The 13,717-nt window shown below is 37.9% G+C and overlaps 1 protein-coding gene and 1 long non-coding RNA gene across 24 annotated transcripts in view; one reads left to right on the plus strand and one right to left on the minus strand.

Moving 5' to 3' along the window:
* The window catches only part of OXR1 (oxidation resistance 1), a 519,861-nt gene that overhangs the window by 141,222 nt on the left and 364,922 nt on the right, over positions 1–13,717 (minus strand). For 2 of the 21 annotated variants that reach the window (XM_021090594.2, XM_005662905.4), the window contains exon 1: positions 4,780–4,894. The exons of the other annotated variants lie outside the window; for them this stretch is intronic. In XM_021090594.2, coding sequence (XP_020946253.2) covers positions 4,780–4,798 — 19 coding nt within the window. In that variant the 5' untranslated portion in view covers positions 4,799–4,894. Of the gene's footprint in view, positions 1–4,779; positions 4,895–13,717 lie in introns of those variants that run through there. 21 annotated transcript variants of the gene reach the window in all.
* Positions 1–13,717, plus strand: part of LOC106510005 (uncharacterized) — a 77,122-nt gene that overhangs the window by 1,613 nt on the left and 61,792 nt on the right. For all 3 annotated transcript variants that reach the window (XR_001308091.3, XR_014843517.1, XR_014843518.1), the window contains exon 2: positions 5,272–5,354. This is a non-coding gene — a long non-coding RNA (uncharacterized LOC106510005). The remainder of the gene's footprint in view (positions 1–5,271; positions 5,355–13,717) is intronic.

Here is a 13,717-nt window from a genome sequence, read left to right on the forward strand (position 1 = left end):
TGCAATGAACAAGGAAGGAAGTGGAGAAAATGAGGAGTGTGTGTGTGTGTGTGTGTGTGTGTGTGTGTGTGCGCACATACACTTCTGCAAAGATGACCAGGTAGGGCCCTCTGCACCACGAGGAGGACTTCAGTTTGGCTTTTACTCTGAAGGAGAGCAGCTCCGGAAGAGGTGTGGGCATAGGAGAGACCCAGGAAACTTACCCAGTGAGACTGATGTTCTAGCCATGTTCCTCCAGCAGCTTACTGAAAGCTGACTGCTAGAGGGGCAGTGGGGGCAAGAAGGGGCAGAGGCAGGGAGGCCAGTTAGGAGGCTACTCCCACAATGCAGCTGAAAGACAATGGTGTTTGGAAGGAAGCAGTACCTGTGGTTTAGCACTGGGTGGATTTATTTTGAATAAATAGAGTCAAGAGCATCTCTAGGCTGATCAGATACAGAGTTGAAGAAGAAAAATAAGAGTCTATAAATGCACCAATGTTTATGGCCTGAACAACTAGAAAAATTGTGCTTCCATGAGCTGAAATGCTAATAAATGCTTAATGCATGATTCATATAATTGTGCCACGAGGTGTTAATTGTTAATAAGTTAATACAGGTAAAGCACTTAGTATAGAACTTAATACCAAGTCAGCCCAATGTGTTTGCTGTTAACTACTAATAAATTGAGATAGAAAACATTTTAAACCCCAATATATTATTAGATGGAGAAAAGTTCATGGTAGAGTTATGATTTTTGGTCTGTGTAAATAAAGTGCTTGAAATGAGATATTGAAAGCCTCTCCACTGGAAATTATATTATAGGAGAGAAATAGGGTTTTCAAGTAATGTCCAAAATTTCCTCTCTGTACTTTCCCTTTTTACTTGCACATGGCTAGAATACACTACCTCTTTCTCTTCTTTACTCTTGCCTGTTGAAAGTATTCCTATCTTCAAAAATGACACATACACAAAACATAGTATCTTTCAAAAAAAAAAAAAAAACCTTTGTGCTTTATACTCACAATAGCAATGGAATTTCCACTCAACAAGACTATTGGAAATACCTGGAAGTACCCTGTATTTTGAAGATATAGCAACGACAGTTATTTTTTATTGTTATTTTATGTTCTTGAAACTGTGAAAGTTAATACAATAAAATATAAGTATTGCGGAACACTTGAATACATAAAATGTCCCAACCAGGTTTTGTTTTTTTTTTTTTTTAAGCATTTTTGGTTTCTATGTAAATGTTTGGTTTCTATGGTCTTCTGTAGAATTCATTTTTCATCAGTGACTTATAAGATGAAATTTCAAGCTGAAAATATTTGAAGTCTTCTTGATGGCAGAAAAAGGGTCTAGGCAATGGAAATAACTATGCGACCAATCTCATGTTTGTACATGTTGATTGTACAGACAGCCAATAGCCACATGAAAAGATATTTAGCATTGCTAATTATTAGAGAAACACAAAACAAAACTACAATGAGTTATCACCTCACACGGGTCACAACGGCCATCATCAAAAAGTCTACTTCAGTTTAAGGCTCTATGTATAATAGGGGCTGATAAAGAAATAACATTGGGGACTCAACAAATAGACAATAACGTTTGATTGCTTCAATCAGATCAAGCAACTAAAACAGAGATCAAGAGCAATAATTGCTGACAACCCCTCTCCCACCCCGTCCCACCATGTTTTCTTCTGAAAGTAGGAGTTAGATAAAACTTTTTCATATGATTCCAAAATCCACTGTTAAACATGCTTATGTTATTTTTCCCAAAGTCTTACTGTAATTTACAGATCGATATGTCTCAAATGAAAGGAACAAAGATGGGAAAGGAATTGGGGAATCTAAATAACCTCTTTTATTTTTAATGCCACCAAGGCGCTGTGGGCTGTGGTTCTGCTAATTCAATAAAGGATACAAGCTCTCAGAGACTGGCACACATTCAGCACTGGGATTCAAAATAGATCGAAGGTTGGGAGTTCTCAGAAGATAGGTTTCACGGTTCTTGCAATTCAGACTGTGAGTTAATGGGTAATATCATCATTTCCAATGATAATTAAAAAGAAGAATTTACTCTCTTTAACTTGGCACAAATTATACAACTTCTCCTTCTTCTGCCTCCTGCCAAGCTAATGTTTTTTTTTTAATAATGTTGCTTAAAATTGATAGTAGAACAGCACATGGTTTATAAAGTATGCTTATATATATTTCATATTCAATATTTTTATTGGACCAATATTGCTTACAAACTGTCCTAACATCTTGTAATGAAGAAATTATTCATATTATTGTATTCTCTAGGTATATAATCTGAACTTGAGAACAATTACTGGATCACCCAGTACATATCAGTTGAAGGAGCAGAACCATAGCTTGCATCTTGGTCTCAAGTTAAAAAAATTATACTCTGTCTATTTCATTACAGTTAAATATTAGTAACCATATCACTAGTAAAATTTTCCAAGTATTTTCCACTGGTTTTTAGTCAAGATAGTTGGTCCAAGAATAGGTAGAACCAAGTGCAAGGGAATAAGAGTGGAGGAACATATTGAGGAGAGACAAAAATTGGCCTTGGATAAGCCACGTAACAGAAAGAGAATACTCTTACAAAGTCTGAACATGAAGTGTGCAGCATTTAGCACATTACACAAGTAATCGATTAACCTGCAGTTTTTACTACCATATTTCATCAAGACTGCATTGATCATAAGATGCACCACCAAGAGAGAAAAAAGAAAAACAAAATCTTGTCGTCAATTAAACCATGATACACCATTGATCATAAGATACTCTGAGATGACAAAAAGTCAAAATGTGAAATAAGGTGCATCTTAGACTCCAAGAAATACAGTAGCTGGTAACTGCAGTGGGTATGGGTATTCTCAAAATCTGTCATAATAAACCGAACTGGGCCATCAATAAGCATTTATTAAGTGCCTACAGATGGGTATAGAGAAACACAATGCATAATCTAGGTAAAGAGGCTTAAGTGCTACATATGAAATATTAATTGCTGTCCTTCGGTTTCACACTGATGACCACTGGTTGAAAAAAAAATTTACTTGTGCAAAAAAGATGTGTAAGTGTGCAAGTGTCAGAAGGAAATGGGATTTAGAAGGGAGAGGAAGAAAAGGAAGTGAAGAGAAGGGGAGGATAGCTTGGAGGAGAAAGAAAGGAAAGAGGGCTCTAACCTAATCAGTGTCCTGAAATTTACAAGGGTTCTGAATCCTGTGCACACAGATCTCCTGATCTTATAAAACAGAATTGCTGTGCTGTACATGAAATTATACTTTAAAACAAGGGACTTCATATATTTCTGTAACATCTATAGCTTCATATATAATTCTGAAGATTTTTCCATTTTTGCATATTTCCTAAATCACAAAGATTGAAAATTTAGAAACTTTTGATAGCTCTAAATTTGAACTAAATGTCGTTAAGTACTGGGCATTTGCTTGGAAACCACATTTTATTATGACTGGTTATCAACCTCCTTGATATCTTAAAAGTTCTAGATTCTGTGATTAAAATTAAAAAGTTGTTTGGGCTGAAACCAATCATCTAAATATTTAACATGGGCATTTTGCATATATTATGATTATCTGGGCAAAATCTGTGTGCTGAACCAGAAAAATGAAATTAGATTGTTTATTTCTAATTAAAAATACTTCTGTCCCTGCAATGAGAATTTCATAAATAAATCATCCTGTAATGTGAAGTAATTGCTTTTGGAATTAACCAAATAAAAAGAAAAGATACTCAACCTTTTAGCTGTGCATTATGCTCATGAATTTATTGCTAACTTGAAAGGGATAATATCCTGCAACATCATTAAGCTTCATGACTAAGTAAACCAGATTATACATTCTGATGTTGTTACATAGTTGCTTGTGATTGAGGATAAAACTAACCTAGTAATGGTAATTACTTCTTTTGAAAGGAAAAACTATAAATAAATGATAATGCAGAGCAATTTCATTTTTTTTAAAGTCGATAATGAATTCCATTTGCTGCATGCCATTATAAATCAGAAATTTCTTACATGCTCCAATCTTTTTATACCTTTATTTTTTCCACTTAAAGGTACAGGTTAGCTATCAATAATAACATTATTTTGATTTATTGGACCAAAACTGAAAAAAAAAAAGAGACAAAAACCTCCTATCTGTTTTCTGTCCTCACTTCTCTGGAGCCTAGAGGACTTAAGGAAATGACAAGCTACAGGAAAACAGAGACATTTAAGCAAACTTTCAAGAGGATGGTTAAGACTGCCTAATGAAATGCACTGCCAGGCTCTGAAATCCAGAGAATGGTGGTGATAAAAGCCAAGCATGTGACTTAATCACTATCATTACCTTAGTTGTGTACAACCTTTCAGTTAAGGGCAAGGTAAAGCAATATGGGGATCTTACTGACAAATGACTTCCTATGAAGGAATGAAAAAAATAGTCATTAGTTACTTGTTATATATAAAGGACCACTAGACATGAAAACAAGACTGAAAATCCCTACATTTGATTCCATTTCTGGAAGTGCCTCCATCGCAGCAGCTGCACCTAAGCAAATCATAAGCAAATAATGTACATGCACACAAAGTCTTTTTTATATCCTATATTTAGCGCAGGATTTCAACAGAGTTGACTCCCCTTGACTGCCCTCAGCACACATTCCCTTTCTGGAGATAGTAGCCAGCAGACCCATAAAAATCATATGGATTTTGAAAATATAACAAAGTCATCCCTCTCTGACTTTCTAAGATGACTTGTTTAAAACTGAGAGCACTTACACATACCTTTACGCGGGCAGAACATTGCTGAAGTCTTCCCTTTAAACTCTACTCAGCCAGCAAGGTGTGGCTCTTAGGAAGAGAGGACGGGGATTTGGGTTCCTGTGCTTCCCCCGGTAATGCAACACTTCCCTTCTGGGAGTGCCCTCTCCTCCCAGTCCTGACCTCTGGTGGTGGCGTGAGAGATGCAGAGGTTTCTGTTTCTGCACACGGGAAACCCACTGTATCCGCCTGATGACTGTAGACTCGCTCTAGGTTCCCTGAATGTTTTGGAAACAGTGCCAGCACGCTCTGCATAATACATTACTCAGCTGACCCTCTAAAGTCTATCACAGAGTGAGATAACAACACCTAACTTCTGAACAGTTTCTTAACATAAAGTAAATCAATGGCACAGCGCCTTGAACAAATCTCTGTTATGAAGTCCTAACAATGCCGACAAGCAGTAGATTTGATAAGGCTGGGTACTAACCTGGTTGGTGTTTTATATCTTTACAGATATTTAAATGCTGTTCGCTCACTGTCCAAACATCAGTTTGATTTTTTTCCTCCAGAACCTCCATCTGCATTGTCATGATACAGTAAGTACACCTTGCTTTGCATTGCAGTTACTTCTCCTGTACTTTTTCCCTATTAGGACAAGTAGAGGGTACATCACAACACCCGTTATAGTGCTGAAACTTAGTAACTGAATGAATGGATAAGAGTCACAATAACTCCTTCCTTCCTACTCTCCCCCCCCACCCCTACACCTTACATTCTGTCAGTCTTTTTTGTTTTTTTTCAGGGACACACCCCCAGCACATGGAGGTTCCCAGGCTAGGGGCTGAATCTGAGCTGTAGTAGCTGGCCTATGCCACAGCTACAGCCACGCCAGCTCCTTAATGCACTGATCGAAGGCAGGGATTGAACCCACCTTCTCATGGATACTAGTGGGGTTCTGAACCTGCTGAGCCACAACAGGAACTCCTCTGTTCGTCCTGTAAAAACAAATGGCACCATTCATAGCCTGACTCTATTTGACTTCCTGTTCATATACTTAGACTTCATAATCGTGGAGATTTGGGTGGATGTTTTCCTTTTATTCTCTCCTGTCATCACATTTTTTATGAAATCCTTCAATGGCAGCTCAGTGAGATATACACATATGATACTACAGTATTTGATTTTGGGGGTAGGGAGTATGATCATCAGGTAGAGAAAATGTCAACTCAGTATGTAAAGATGCTTTGCTAGTCCAAGGACTACGGTCTGCCAAACAGGTGGGCTACAGATACCCAAGTCATTGAAAGATATACAAGTCATTGAAAATTTTGTGCTGAGTTAATACCTTATAACAAATTGACAATGATTATAAAGAAAATGGAACTGACGTTACCGCCAGTTCATAACAATGACATTTACATGTAACATAATAAGACCAAGATTTTACATGCAATACAGAACTTATGGCCTTGGCGTTCCCATTGTGGCTCAGTGGCAATGAGCCTGACTAGTATCCATAAGGATGCAGGTTCGATCCCTGGCCTTGCTCAGTGGATTAAATACCTGGCGTGGCTGTGGCTGTGGTGTAGGCCAGGAGCTGCAGCACTGATTTGACCCTAGGCTGGGAATCTCCATGTGCTGCATGTGCAGTCCTAAAAAAAAAAGCAGAATTTATGGCCTTGCCCAAGCTCTGACAGTTCCATAATAAGCTGCTCATTGGCTAGTAAAGTACCTAACCAAAACAACATGATTTTAGAGGGGAATGGTATAAACTGGCAGTAAGATTCATTCTTAAGTGAAAATTTATGATATCTAACCTTCTCTATGGAGCTACATCTGTATCCACTAGACACTATTTGGCTCCTTTAAGAGTTCCAGCAGTATTCCCTATGACTGCCAGCAAGTAAATAAGACAACATATATAAAACTTCTGGTAAAGTTCCTGGCACTCTGCTGTGTTTTAACAGCTATTAATTTCCATCACATTTCTTAATGACATGACTGGCTTATTCCAGTCCTAAATACCATTATACCATGGTGGAGTCATGCTAACAACAGTGCTTCACAGGTAGTTATGGCTTTATCTTTTAAGAAGTGCTTCAACTAATATTCATCAGTCATATACTCAATTATCCTGGGAGATGTTGCTTATTCTCAAATTTTTACTGAGTTATTTATGCACAGAATTTTTTTTTTTTTTTTTTTTTTTTTTTTTTTTTTTTTTTTTTTTTGCTCTTTAGGACTGCACCTGCAGCATAGGGAGGTTCCTAGGCGAGCGGTCTAATCAGAGCTACAGCTGCCAGCTTACGCCACAGCCACAGCAATGCCAGATCTGAGCCTCATCTGTGACTTACACCACAGCTCATGCAATGCTCGATCCTTAATCCACTGAGTGAGGCCAGGGATCAAACCCGCAACCTCATGGTTCCCAGTTGGATTTGTTTTCGCTGCGCCACTACGGGAACTCCCAGCTATGTATAGAAAATTAATGATAGAATGTTTCCTTGCAGCTTTATATGGTGATCAAAAAGAGAGGGCAGATGTGTTTAAATTGTTTTAATGTTCATCTTCAAATAATTTAGCGTAATTGTAGACTCCTGGAAAACAAGAGCAAGCAGGTAATAAGCAGGAATGAACTGGCTCTTTTATTTTTTCTTTTTTGGCTGGGCCCATGGCATGTGGGAGTTCCAGGGTCAGGGATGGAAATCTGCACAATAGCAGTGACCCAAGCTTCTGCAGTGACAATGCTGGATCCTTAACCCGCTGCACCACAGGAGACTTTGAACTGGCTCTTTTTTTTTTTTTTTTTTAAAGCAAGACTTCATATTAGAAGAAGTGACTCACACAAAAAACCCTAGATAAAACATAAACATGCTTTTCAGTATCTGCAGAAAATGCAAAAAGAGGGCTTTTACATAATTATATCTCACTAAGATGGTATGCTATCTCTATCTGCATTGTGTTGGAATTCAAATAAAAGAGGTATAAAGACATACACACACATATCAAATACAGTTGTAAACATATGAAAGGTATTTGTATAAAAAAGAGAAAAAAGAAAAGTATGTGTATAAACAAGAATCTATATCTGTGCCATGTCTGTGAAAGATACTTATTTCCTAATGTTTCATCATTTGCTCTTATTTGCTCTCAGTAGAAATCTGATAAGAACCAGATTTGACTCACCTGTCAGCTAAATGTAGTTCTAGGTTTTGTAAGACCAAATCAATTTTTTAATTGTGTTTAGAACTATCCATTTGGCACCTGATGAACATAGTTTCCAATGAATAAATACTGGCTTTTGGGCACTGCTGCCTATTAGCTGTCTGTCACCTTTGGGATCGAGGCTGCTAAGAAGCTATGACTTAAAAATATTTTTAGTGTTATGGTTAGGAATGCCACTGTTTCTACCTCACCTTCAGTTTTTATTCTAGATTCTTTTTCTAGTTGAGTTTTAAAAAATTTATTTCCTAGTTTATTTATTTAACTTCTATCTGTTACCAAATCATATAGTTTGATCAATTCATGCGTGACAATGTGACTTATTTTACTGAAAGGTTTTTTCAGTTTTTATTGTGATAAGAACATTACACATTCTTACCATATAGTCTTGTTCCTAGAAGATTCCTAATGAAAGCAAATGACAACATATTGGGAAGTGTGTATTTTGTATAGACATGGCACATATATAGACATAGATATATGTTAAATAGGTACTTTTTTCTTTTTCAGCTGCATCCACAGCATATGGAAGTTCCTGGGCCAGGGATTAAATTCCAGCGAGAGTTGTAACCTATGCCACAGCTGCGGCAATGCCAGATCCTTAACCCACTGCACTGGGCCAGGGATCAAACTGGCACCTCCACAGAGACAAGCCAGATCATTAACCCATGATGCCACAGCAGCAGCTCCTACATAGGTACTTATCATATGACCAGTTCACAAGTGTGCTTGATATGTGTGTCTTTATAGCTCTCTTATTTGAATTCAAACTCTTACTGAGTTAACATTTAAAATCTGGGAACAATCCGTTATTGTTGACTATAATAAGGTGACTTTAAACTTGTTTTATTTTTATGAGATGGGTAAATCTGCTTGATTACATAAGGTTTGTTCAAATTGAACTGGTTTTTTTTTTGAAGATGGTAGGTATGATCTTTTCATAATGAAAATTATGATAAAAGTCTTTCCAAGTCTTGGGTAATTTCAGAATCGTATGATTTTTCCTATCTATAGAGAGTAATTGTTGGCAGGTAGGATTATAAAAGCACTTTTGCAAGTTATCACACTATAATGCCAAGGATATAGTCTTGAGATGTGAATTTTACTTGTAGTGTGCACCCTTATCAAAATGCATACTATAGAAGGCCAAAAAGACCATTTTCCTTCTCAGGTGAAGTGCTGAATAGGGAAATAAATGTGGTCAAGATGCTGAGTGATCAATGGCGTCAGTTCTGAAGCAAAGGTTCTTCAGCAGATGGATGAAAGGAAAGGCGACATTCCCTGGTGGAGAGAAAATATCTAGCTTCTCTTATGAGAAAGGCTACTTAATAAGTTTTTAATATTCTTTTAGAAGAGAAAGGGTGTTTAACAGTAATTTTTCAAAGAAAATTTTAACTGCTCATGGTAGCAGTTATTGCCGATACACAGGGTATTTCATAGCTATCTTAGGCTTCATGGAAATAAATACCTTACAAAATTCCTGTAAGTTTAGTTTATTTTCACCAAACCAGATCAGGTCGCATGTGAACAAAATGCTGTTTACTGAGCAACTAGTGTGTGAGGCAAGCCTGTACTAAGCACTGGGGTTATAGTGGCAATTTTGCCACATGATATACACAATCTTTTCAATTTTCTTCTTACTCCTTGTGTACATACTTTCTTTCTTTGATTTTTTTTTTTTTTTTTTAATGGTTGCACCTTTGGCATACAGAAGTTCCTGGGCCAGGGGTTGAATCAGAGCTGCAGCTGCTGGCCTACATGACAGCCGCGGTAACACCAGATCTGAGTTGCATCTGCTACCTATGTGGCAATGCTGGATCCTTAACCCATTGATCAAGGCCAGAGAGCAAACCCACATCCTCAGAGAGACAATGTCGGGTTTTTAAACTGCTGAGCCACAACGGGAACTCCAAATTATTTCTGTCTAAAGAGAAAAAGTCCCTTAAAAGTTCCATGTTTTTCTCTTGGGAAAAATGTCTCTTATTGAGCAGGAAGCACAATTTCCACTCTGTTCTTGCCGCCTATTACATTTCTCAACAATCTGCACCAAGTGGCCAGCTGGTCTCCTTCCCCGGTGGTGTCAGCTAATCTAAGTATCACAGAGTGATCAACAGTAAAGATTCTGGAGCTGGTTGGCCTGGGTTCCAGCCATGAGTCCTGTGGTAAATTATTAATCCCTCTCCTCTCGGTTTTCTCAACTGTGAAACTAGCATTGTAGTACTTCCTACCTCATTGGGCTGCTCTGAGGATTAAGTGACTTAATACATACAAGGAACTTAGAATAGTCCTGGGCATGTAATAAGTACTCAACAAATGATAGCTTGTTAAATTATCATTTGAAGAGAAAGCTATAAAAGCAGGTGTAGATACTTCACATATTGCCTTCTGTATCAAGATAAGCCAGGTTAACACAACATTTTGTATAATACACAAATTTATTAGGATGAACTCTTCAAAACAAAGCCTTCCTTAACTATCTGGTTTTGAAATTTCAAAATCATCATGAGAAAAGAGATAAATAAAATAATAAAGGAAAAAAACCCACCTCAAATAATAATGACAAATGAGTTTTGAGCTTGATTTCAAGTGCCTATAATAAAGTCTATACAAGAAAATTGTTACACACATAAAAAGTTACATAGTACATGAAAATTACTTTAGCCTAAAAGAATTATGTTAAAATTAAAGTGTGATTAAAATAGTTTTATCAATTAATGGTGCTTTGGAGACCACCTAATAGTGAATATTCTAAACTTTGACTTTATAAGTAATTACAATTATTAACTTAAAAAACTTCCCTGGATATATGAATTATGTGCCATATATTTATATATATATATATATACATACATACTGAGTTCATATGATTTACCTTTTTAGTTTCTCTTCTTACTTAGTTATATTTATTTCATGCAAACTTAAAAGAGCATGTGTATGTGAAAACAATTTTTTTTCCAACAAAAGGGAGACGGTCTTTTTGTGGACACTGAGAAATGGAAAAATCAAAGATCAAGGAGAAGATAATGAAAGAAAAATGATGAAGTGACTAGTGACTGATAAGAATAAAACAGAATAGACATCATATTAGAAAATAATTCAAGATCTCTCAGGTGCAGTGTTCAGTCTTAGAAACAAGTCAGTTCTCCCGAAAATTATAATGACCTTTTAGTTCTGTTTTTACATGTTTACCATATGTAATATAGAAATTGAAATTATACTGTATTTGATCTATTTAAACCATGTGGCTGGAAATTGCTGTAAAAACTAGAATTCATTATTTTATTTTTTAAAACAATCTATTACAGTTCTTGACAAAAGTCATTGCTGTAGTTGAAAAGCTAAAGTACTTTCCATCACCATTTAATGGCTGAGGAAAAAAAAAAACCCCTAGAGTTGGCTAAGTTAATTTTGGAATAGTCAGGAAAGAATGGGGATGGGGGAGTTCCCAGAGTGGCTCAGTGGTAATGAACCTGACTAGATCCACGATGATGGAGGGTTCAATCCCTGGCCTTGCTCAGTGGGTTAAGGATCTGGCATTGCTGCAGCTGTGGTGCAGGCCAGCAGCTACAGCTTCGATTTGACCCCTAGTCTGGGAACCTCCATGTGCCCCTGGTGTGGCCCTAAAAAGACCTAAATAAATAAATTAATAATAATTAAAAAAAAAATCTCAACTGGATGAAACTCTTCTCCCATTGTCCTTGGTCCCAAGTGTCCTTTCTTTTCTACAAAATGCAATCCAGTTTGTGTTCTCAGTCCAAGAACAAAACCATAAGGACAAATGAAATCAATACCCAGACAAAATTAGACCTGACAGAGTGGATTCACTGCTCACCAGTACAAATCTGGCCAAAGAACACCCTTCCCTCAACACCCCCTCTTGATTACTGAGTTTAACATACGCAGGTTTCTTGGCTGTTCTCTGAACACACCAAGCATGCTCTTGTCCTCCAGCCTTTGTACTTGTGGTTCCCCCTTTCTTAGAATGCTCTTCCCAGACATCTGCCTGACCTTGCTCTGCATTTTATTGAGGTCCCCATTCACGCAGCTCTTCCTCTGAGAGGTCTTCTCTCACCATAGTCTCCAAGGAAGAGGCACCCATTTTTTCCTTTCTCTTTCTTTTCTTTTTTCTTTCTTTTTTTTTTTTTTTTTAGGGCCACATCCACAGCATGTGGAGGTTCCCGGGCTAGGGGTCGAATCAGAGCTACAGCTGCCGGCCTATGCAACAGCCACAGCAATGCAGGATCCGAGCCAAGTCTGTGATCTACACCACAGTTCACGGCAACTCTGGACCCTTAACCTACTGAGTGAGGCCAGAGATCGAACCTGCAACCTCATGATTACTAGTCAGATTCATTTCCATTGCACCACATGGGAACTCCAAGAAGTACCCTCTTATGTGCTTTCCTTCTCATAGCACATCCTGAACTGCTATGATACATTTATATGTTTGTGCACAAAATCAATTATACTGCTTTTATTAGATGTGATTATAACCTATCCTTGTGCCATTATACCATGATGTAGTTATCTTTAGGTGAGTAGAACTATGTTGAGGAATTTTCTAAGAAAGACAGAGGAGTTCCTGTCGTGGCTCAGTGGTTAACGAATCTGACTAGGAACCATGAGGTTGCGGGTTCAATCCCTGACCTTGCTCAGTGGGTTAAGGATCCGGTGTTGCCGTGAGCCATGGTGTAGGTTGCAGACGTGGCTCGGATCCTGCCTTGCTGTGGTTCTGGCATAGACCAGTGGCTACAGCTCTGATTCAACCCCTAGCCTGGGAACCTCCATATGCCGAGGGAGCAGCCCAAGAAATGGAAAAAAGACAAAAAAAAAAAAAAGAAAGATGGTGACTTGAGGTTCCTCTAAGATATTTTGGAAGAATTTGGAGGGGGAGACAATAGTGGCTAAGATTATGGGCTTTGGTGTTAGACCAAGGTATGACTTCTCTTCATTTTAATTTCCTGTAAAATGGGAATAAAAGCAGGTTCTGTCTCAACTATGGTGTGTAAACTATTTACCAGATGTATTAGTTTCCTGTTGCAGTTATAACAAATTACCAAAAAGGGAGTAGCTTAAAAGAACATAAATGTATTAGAGTTCTGGTAGTCTGAAGCCCCAAGTGCATCTTACTAGGCTAAAGTCAATATATGAGTACAACATTTCTTTCTGAAGTCTCTATGGGAGGATCTGTTTTCTTGCCTTTTCTAGCTTCTAGAAGTTTTTAGAAGTTTCTGGCTACAACCCTTGCCTGGGGGTCCTCTACCATCTTCAGACCCAGCAAATGACTGGTCAAGTCTTGCTCACATTTCATCAGGCAGGCACTGGCCCTCCTCTCTCCCTCTTCTACATAGGAAGACCCTTGTGATGACGTTGGGCTCACCAGGTTAACTTCCCACATCAAGGCCAATTGATAAGCAACCTAATCAAATGTATCTGCATCTCCATTCCACCCGCAACCTTAATTCTCCTTTGCCACATAAGGTGCCAAATGCACAGGTACTAGGGATTAGGACAAGGGCACTTTTAGAGGTCATTATTCTACCTGCATTCAAGAGTACCTGCCACGAAGCAACACTTCATGTTAGTGGAATGTTAGTTTGGCCATTCTTAACTCCCCATAAGAAACCTTCTCTGAATGTTTGTTGTTAAGAAGATGACAGCTGACCATTGTCCCAGAAACCAAGTGAGTGCAGAACCTCCCGCATGGTATTTCAACACCTTTTACATAGTTTTGGCA

Source organism: Sus scrofa, chromosome 4 (genome assembly GCF_054392235.1).
Source record: "Sus scrofa isolate SSC_HxYL_T2T_F1_AM1 chromosome 4, Sscrofa_HxYL_maternal_Yorkshire_Landrace_v2.0, whole genome shotgun sequence".
Taxonomy (NCBI): domain Eukaryota; kingdom Metazoa; phylum Chordata; class Mammalia; order Artiodactyla; family Suidae; genus Sus; species Sus scrofa.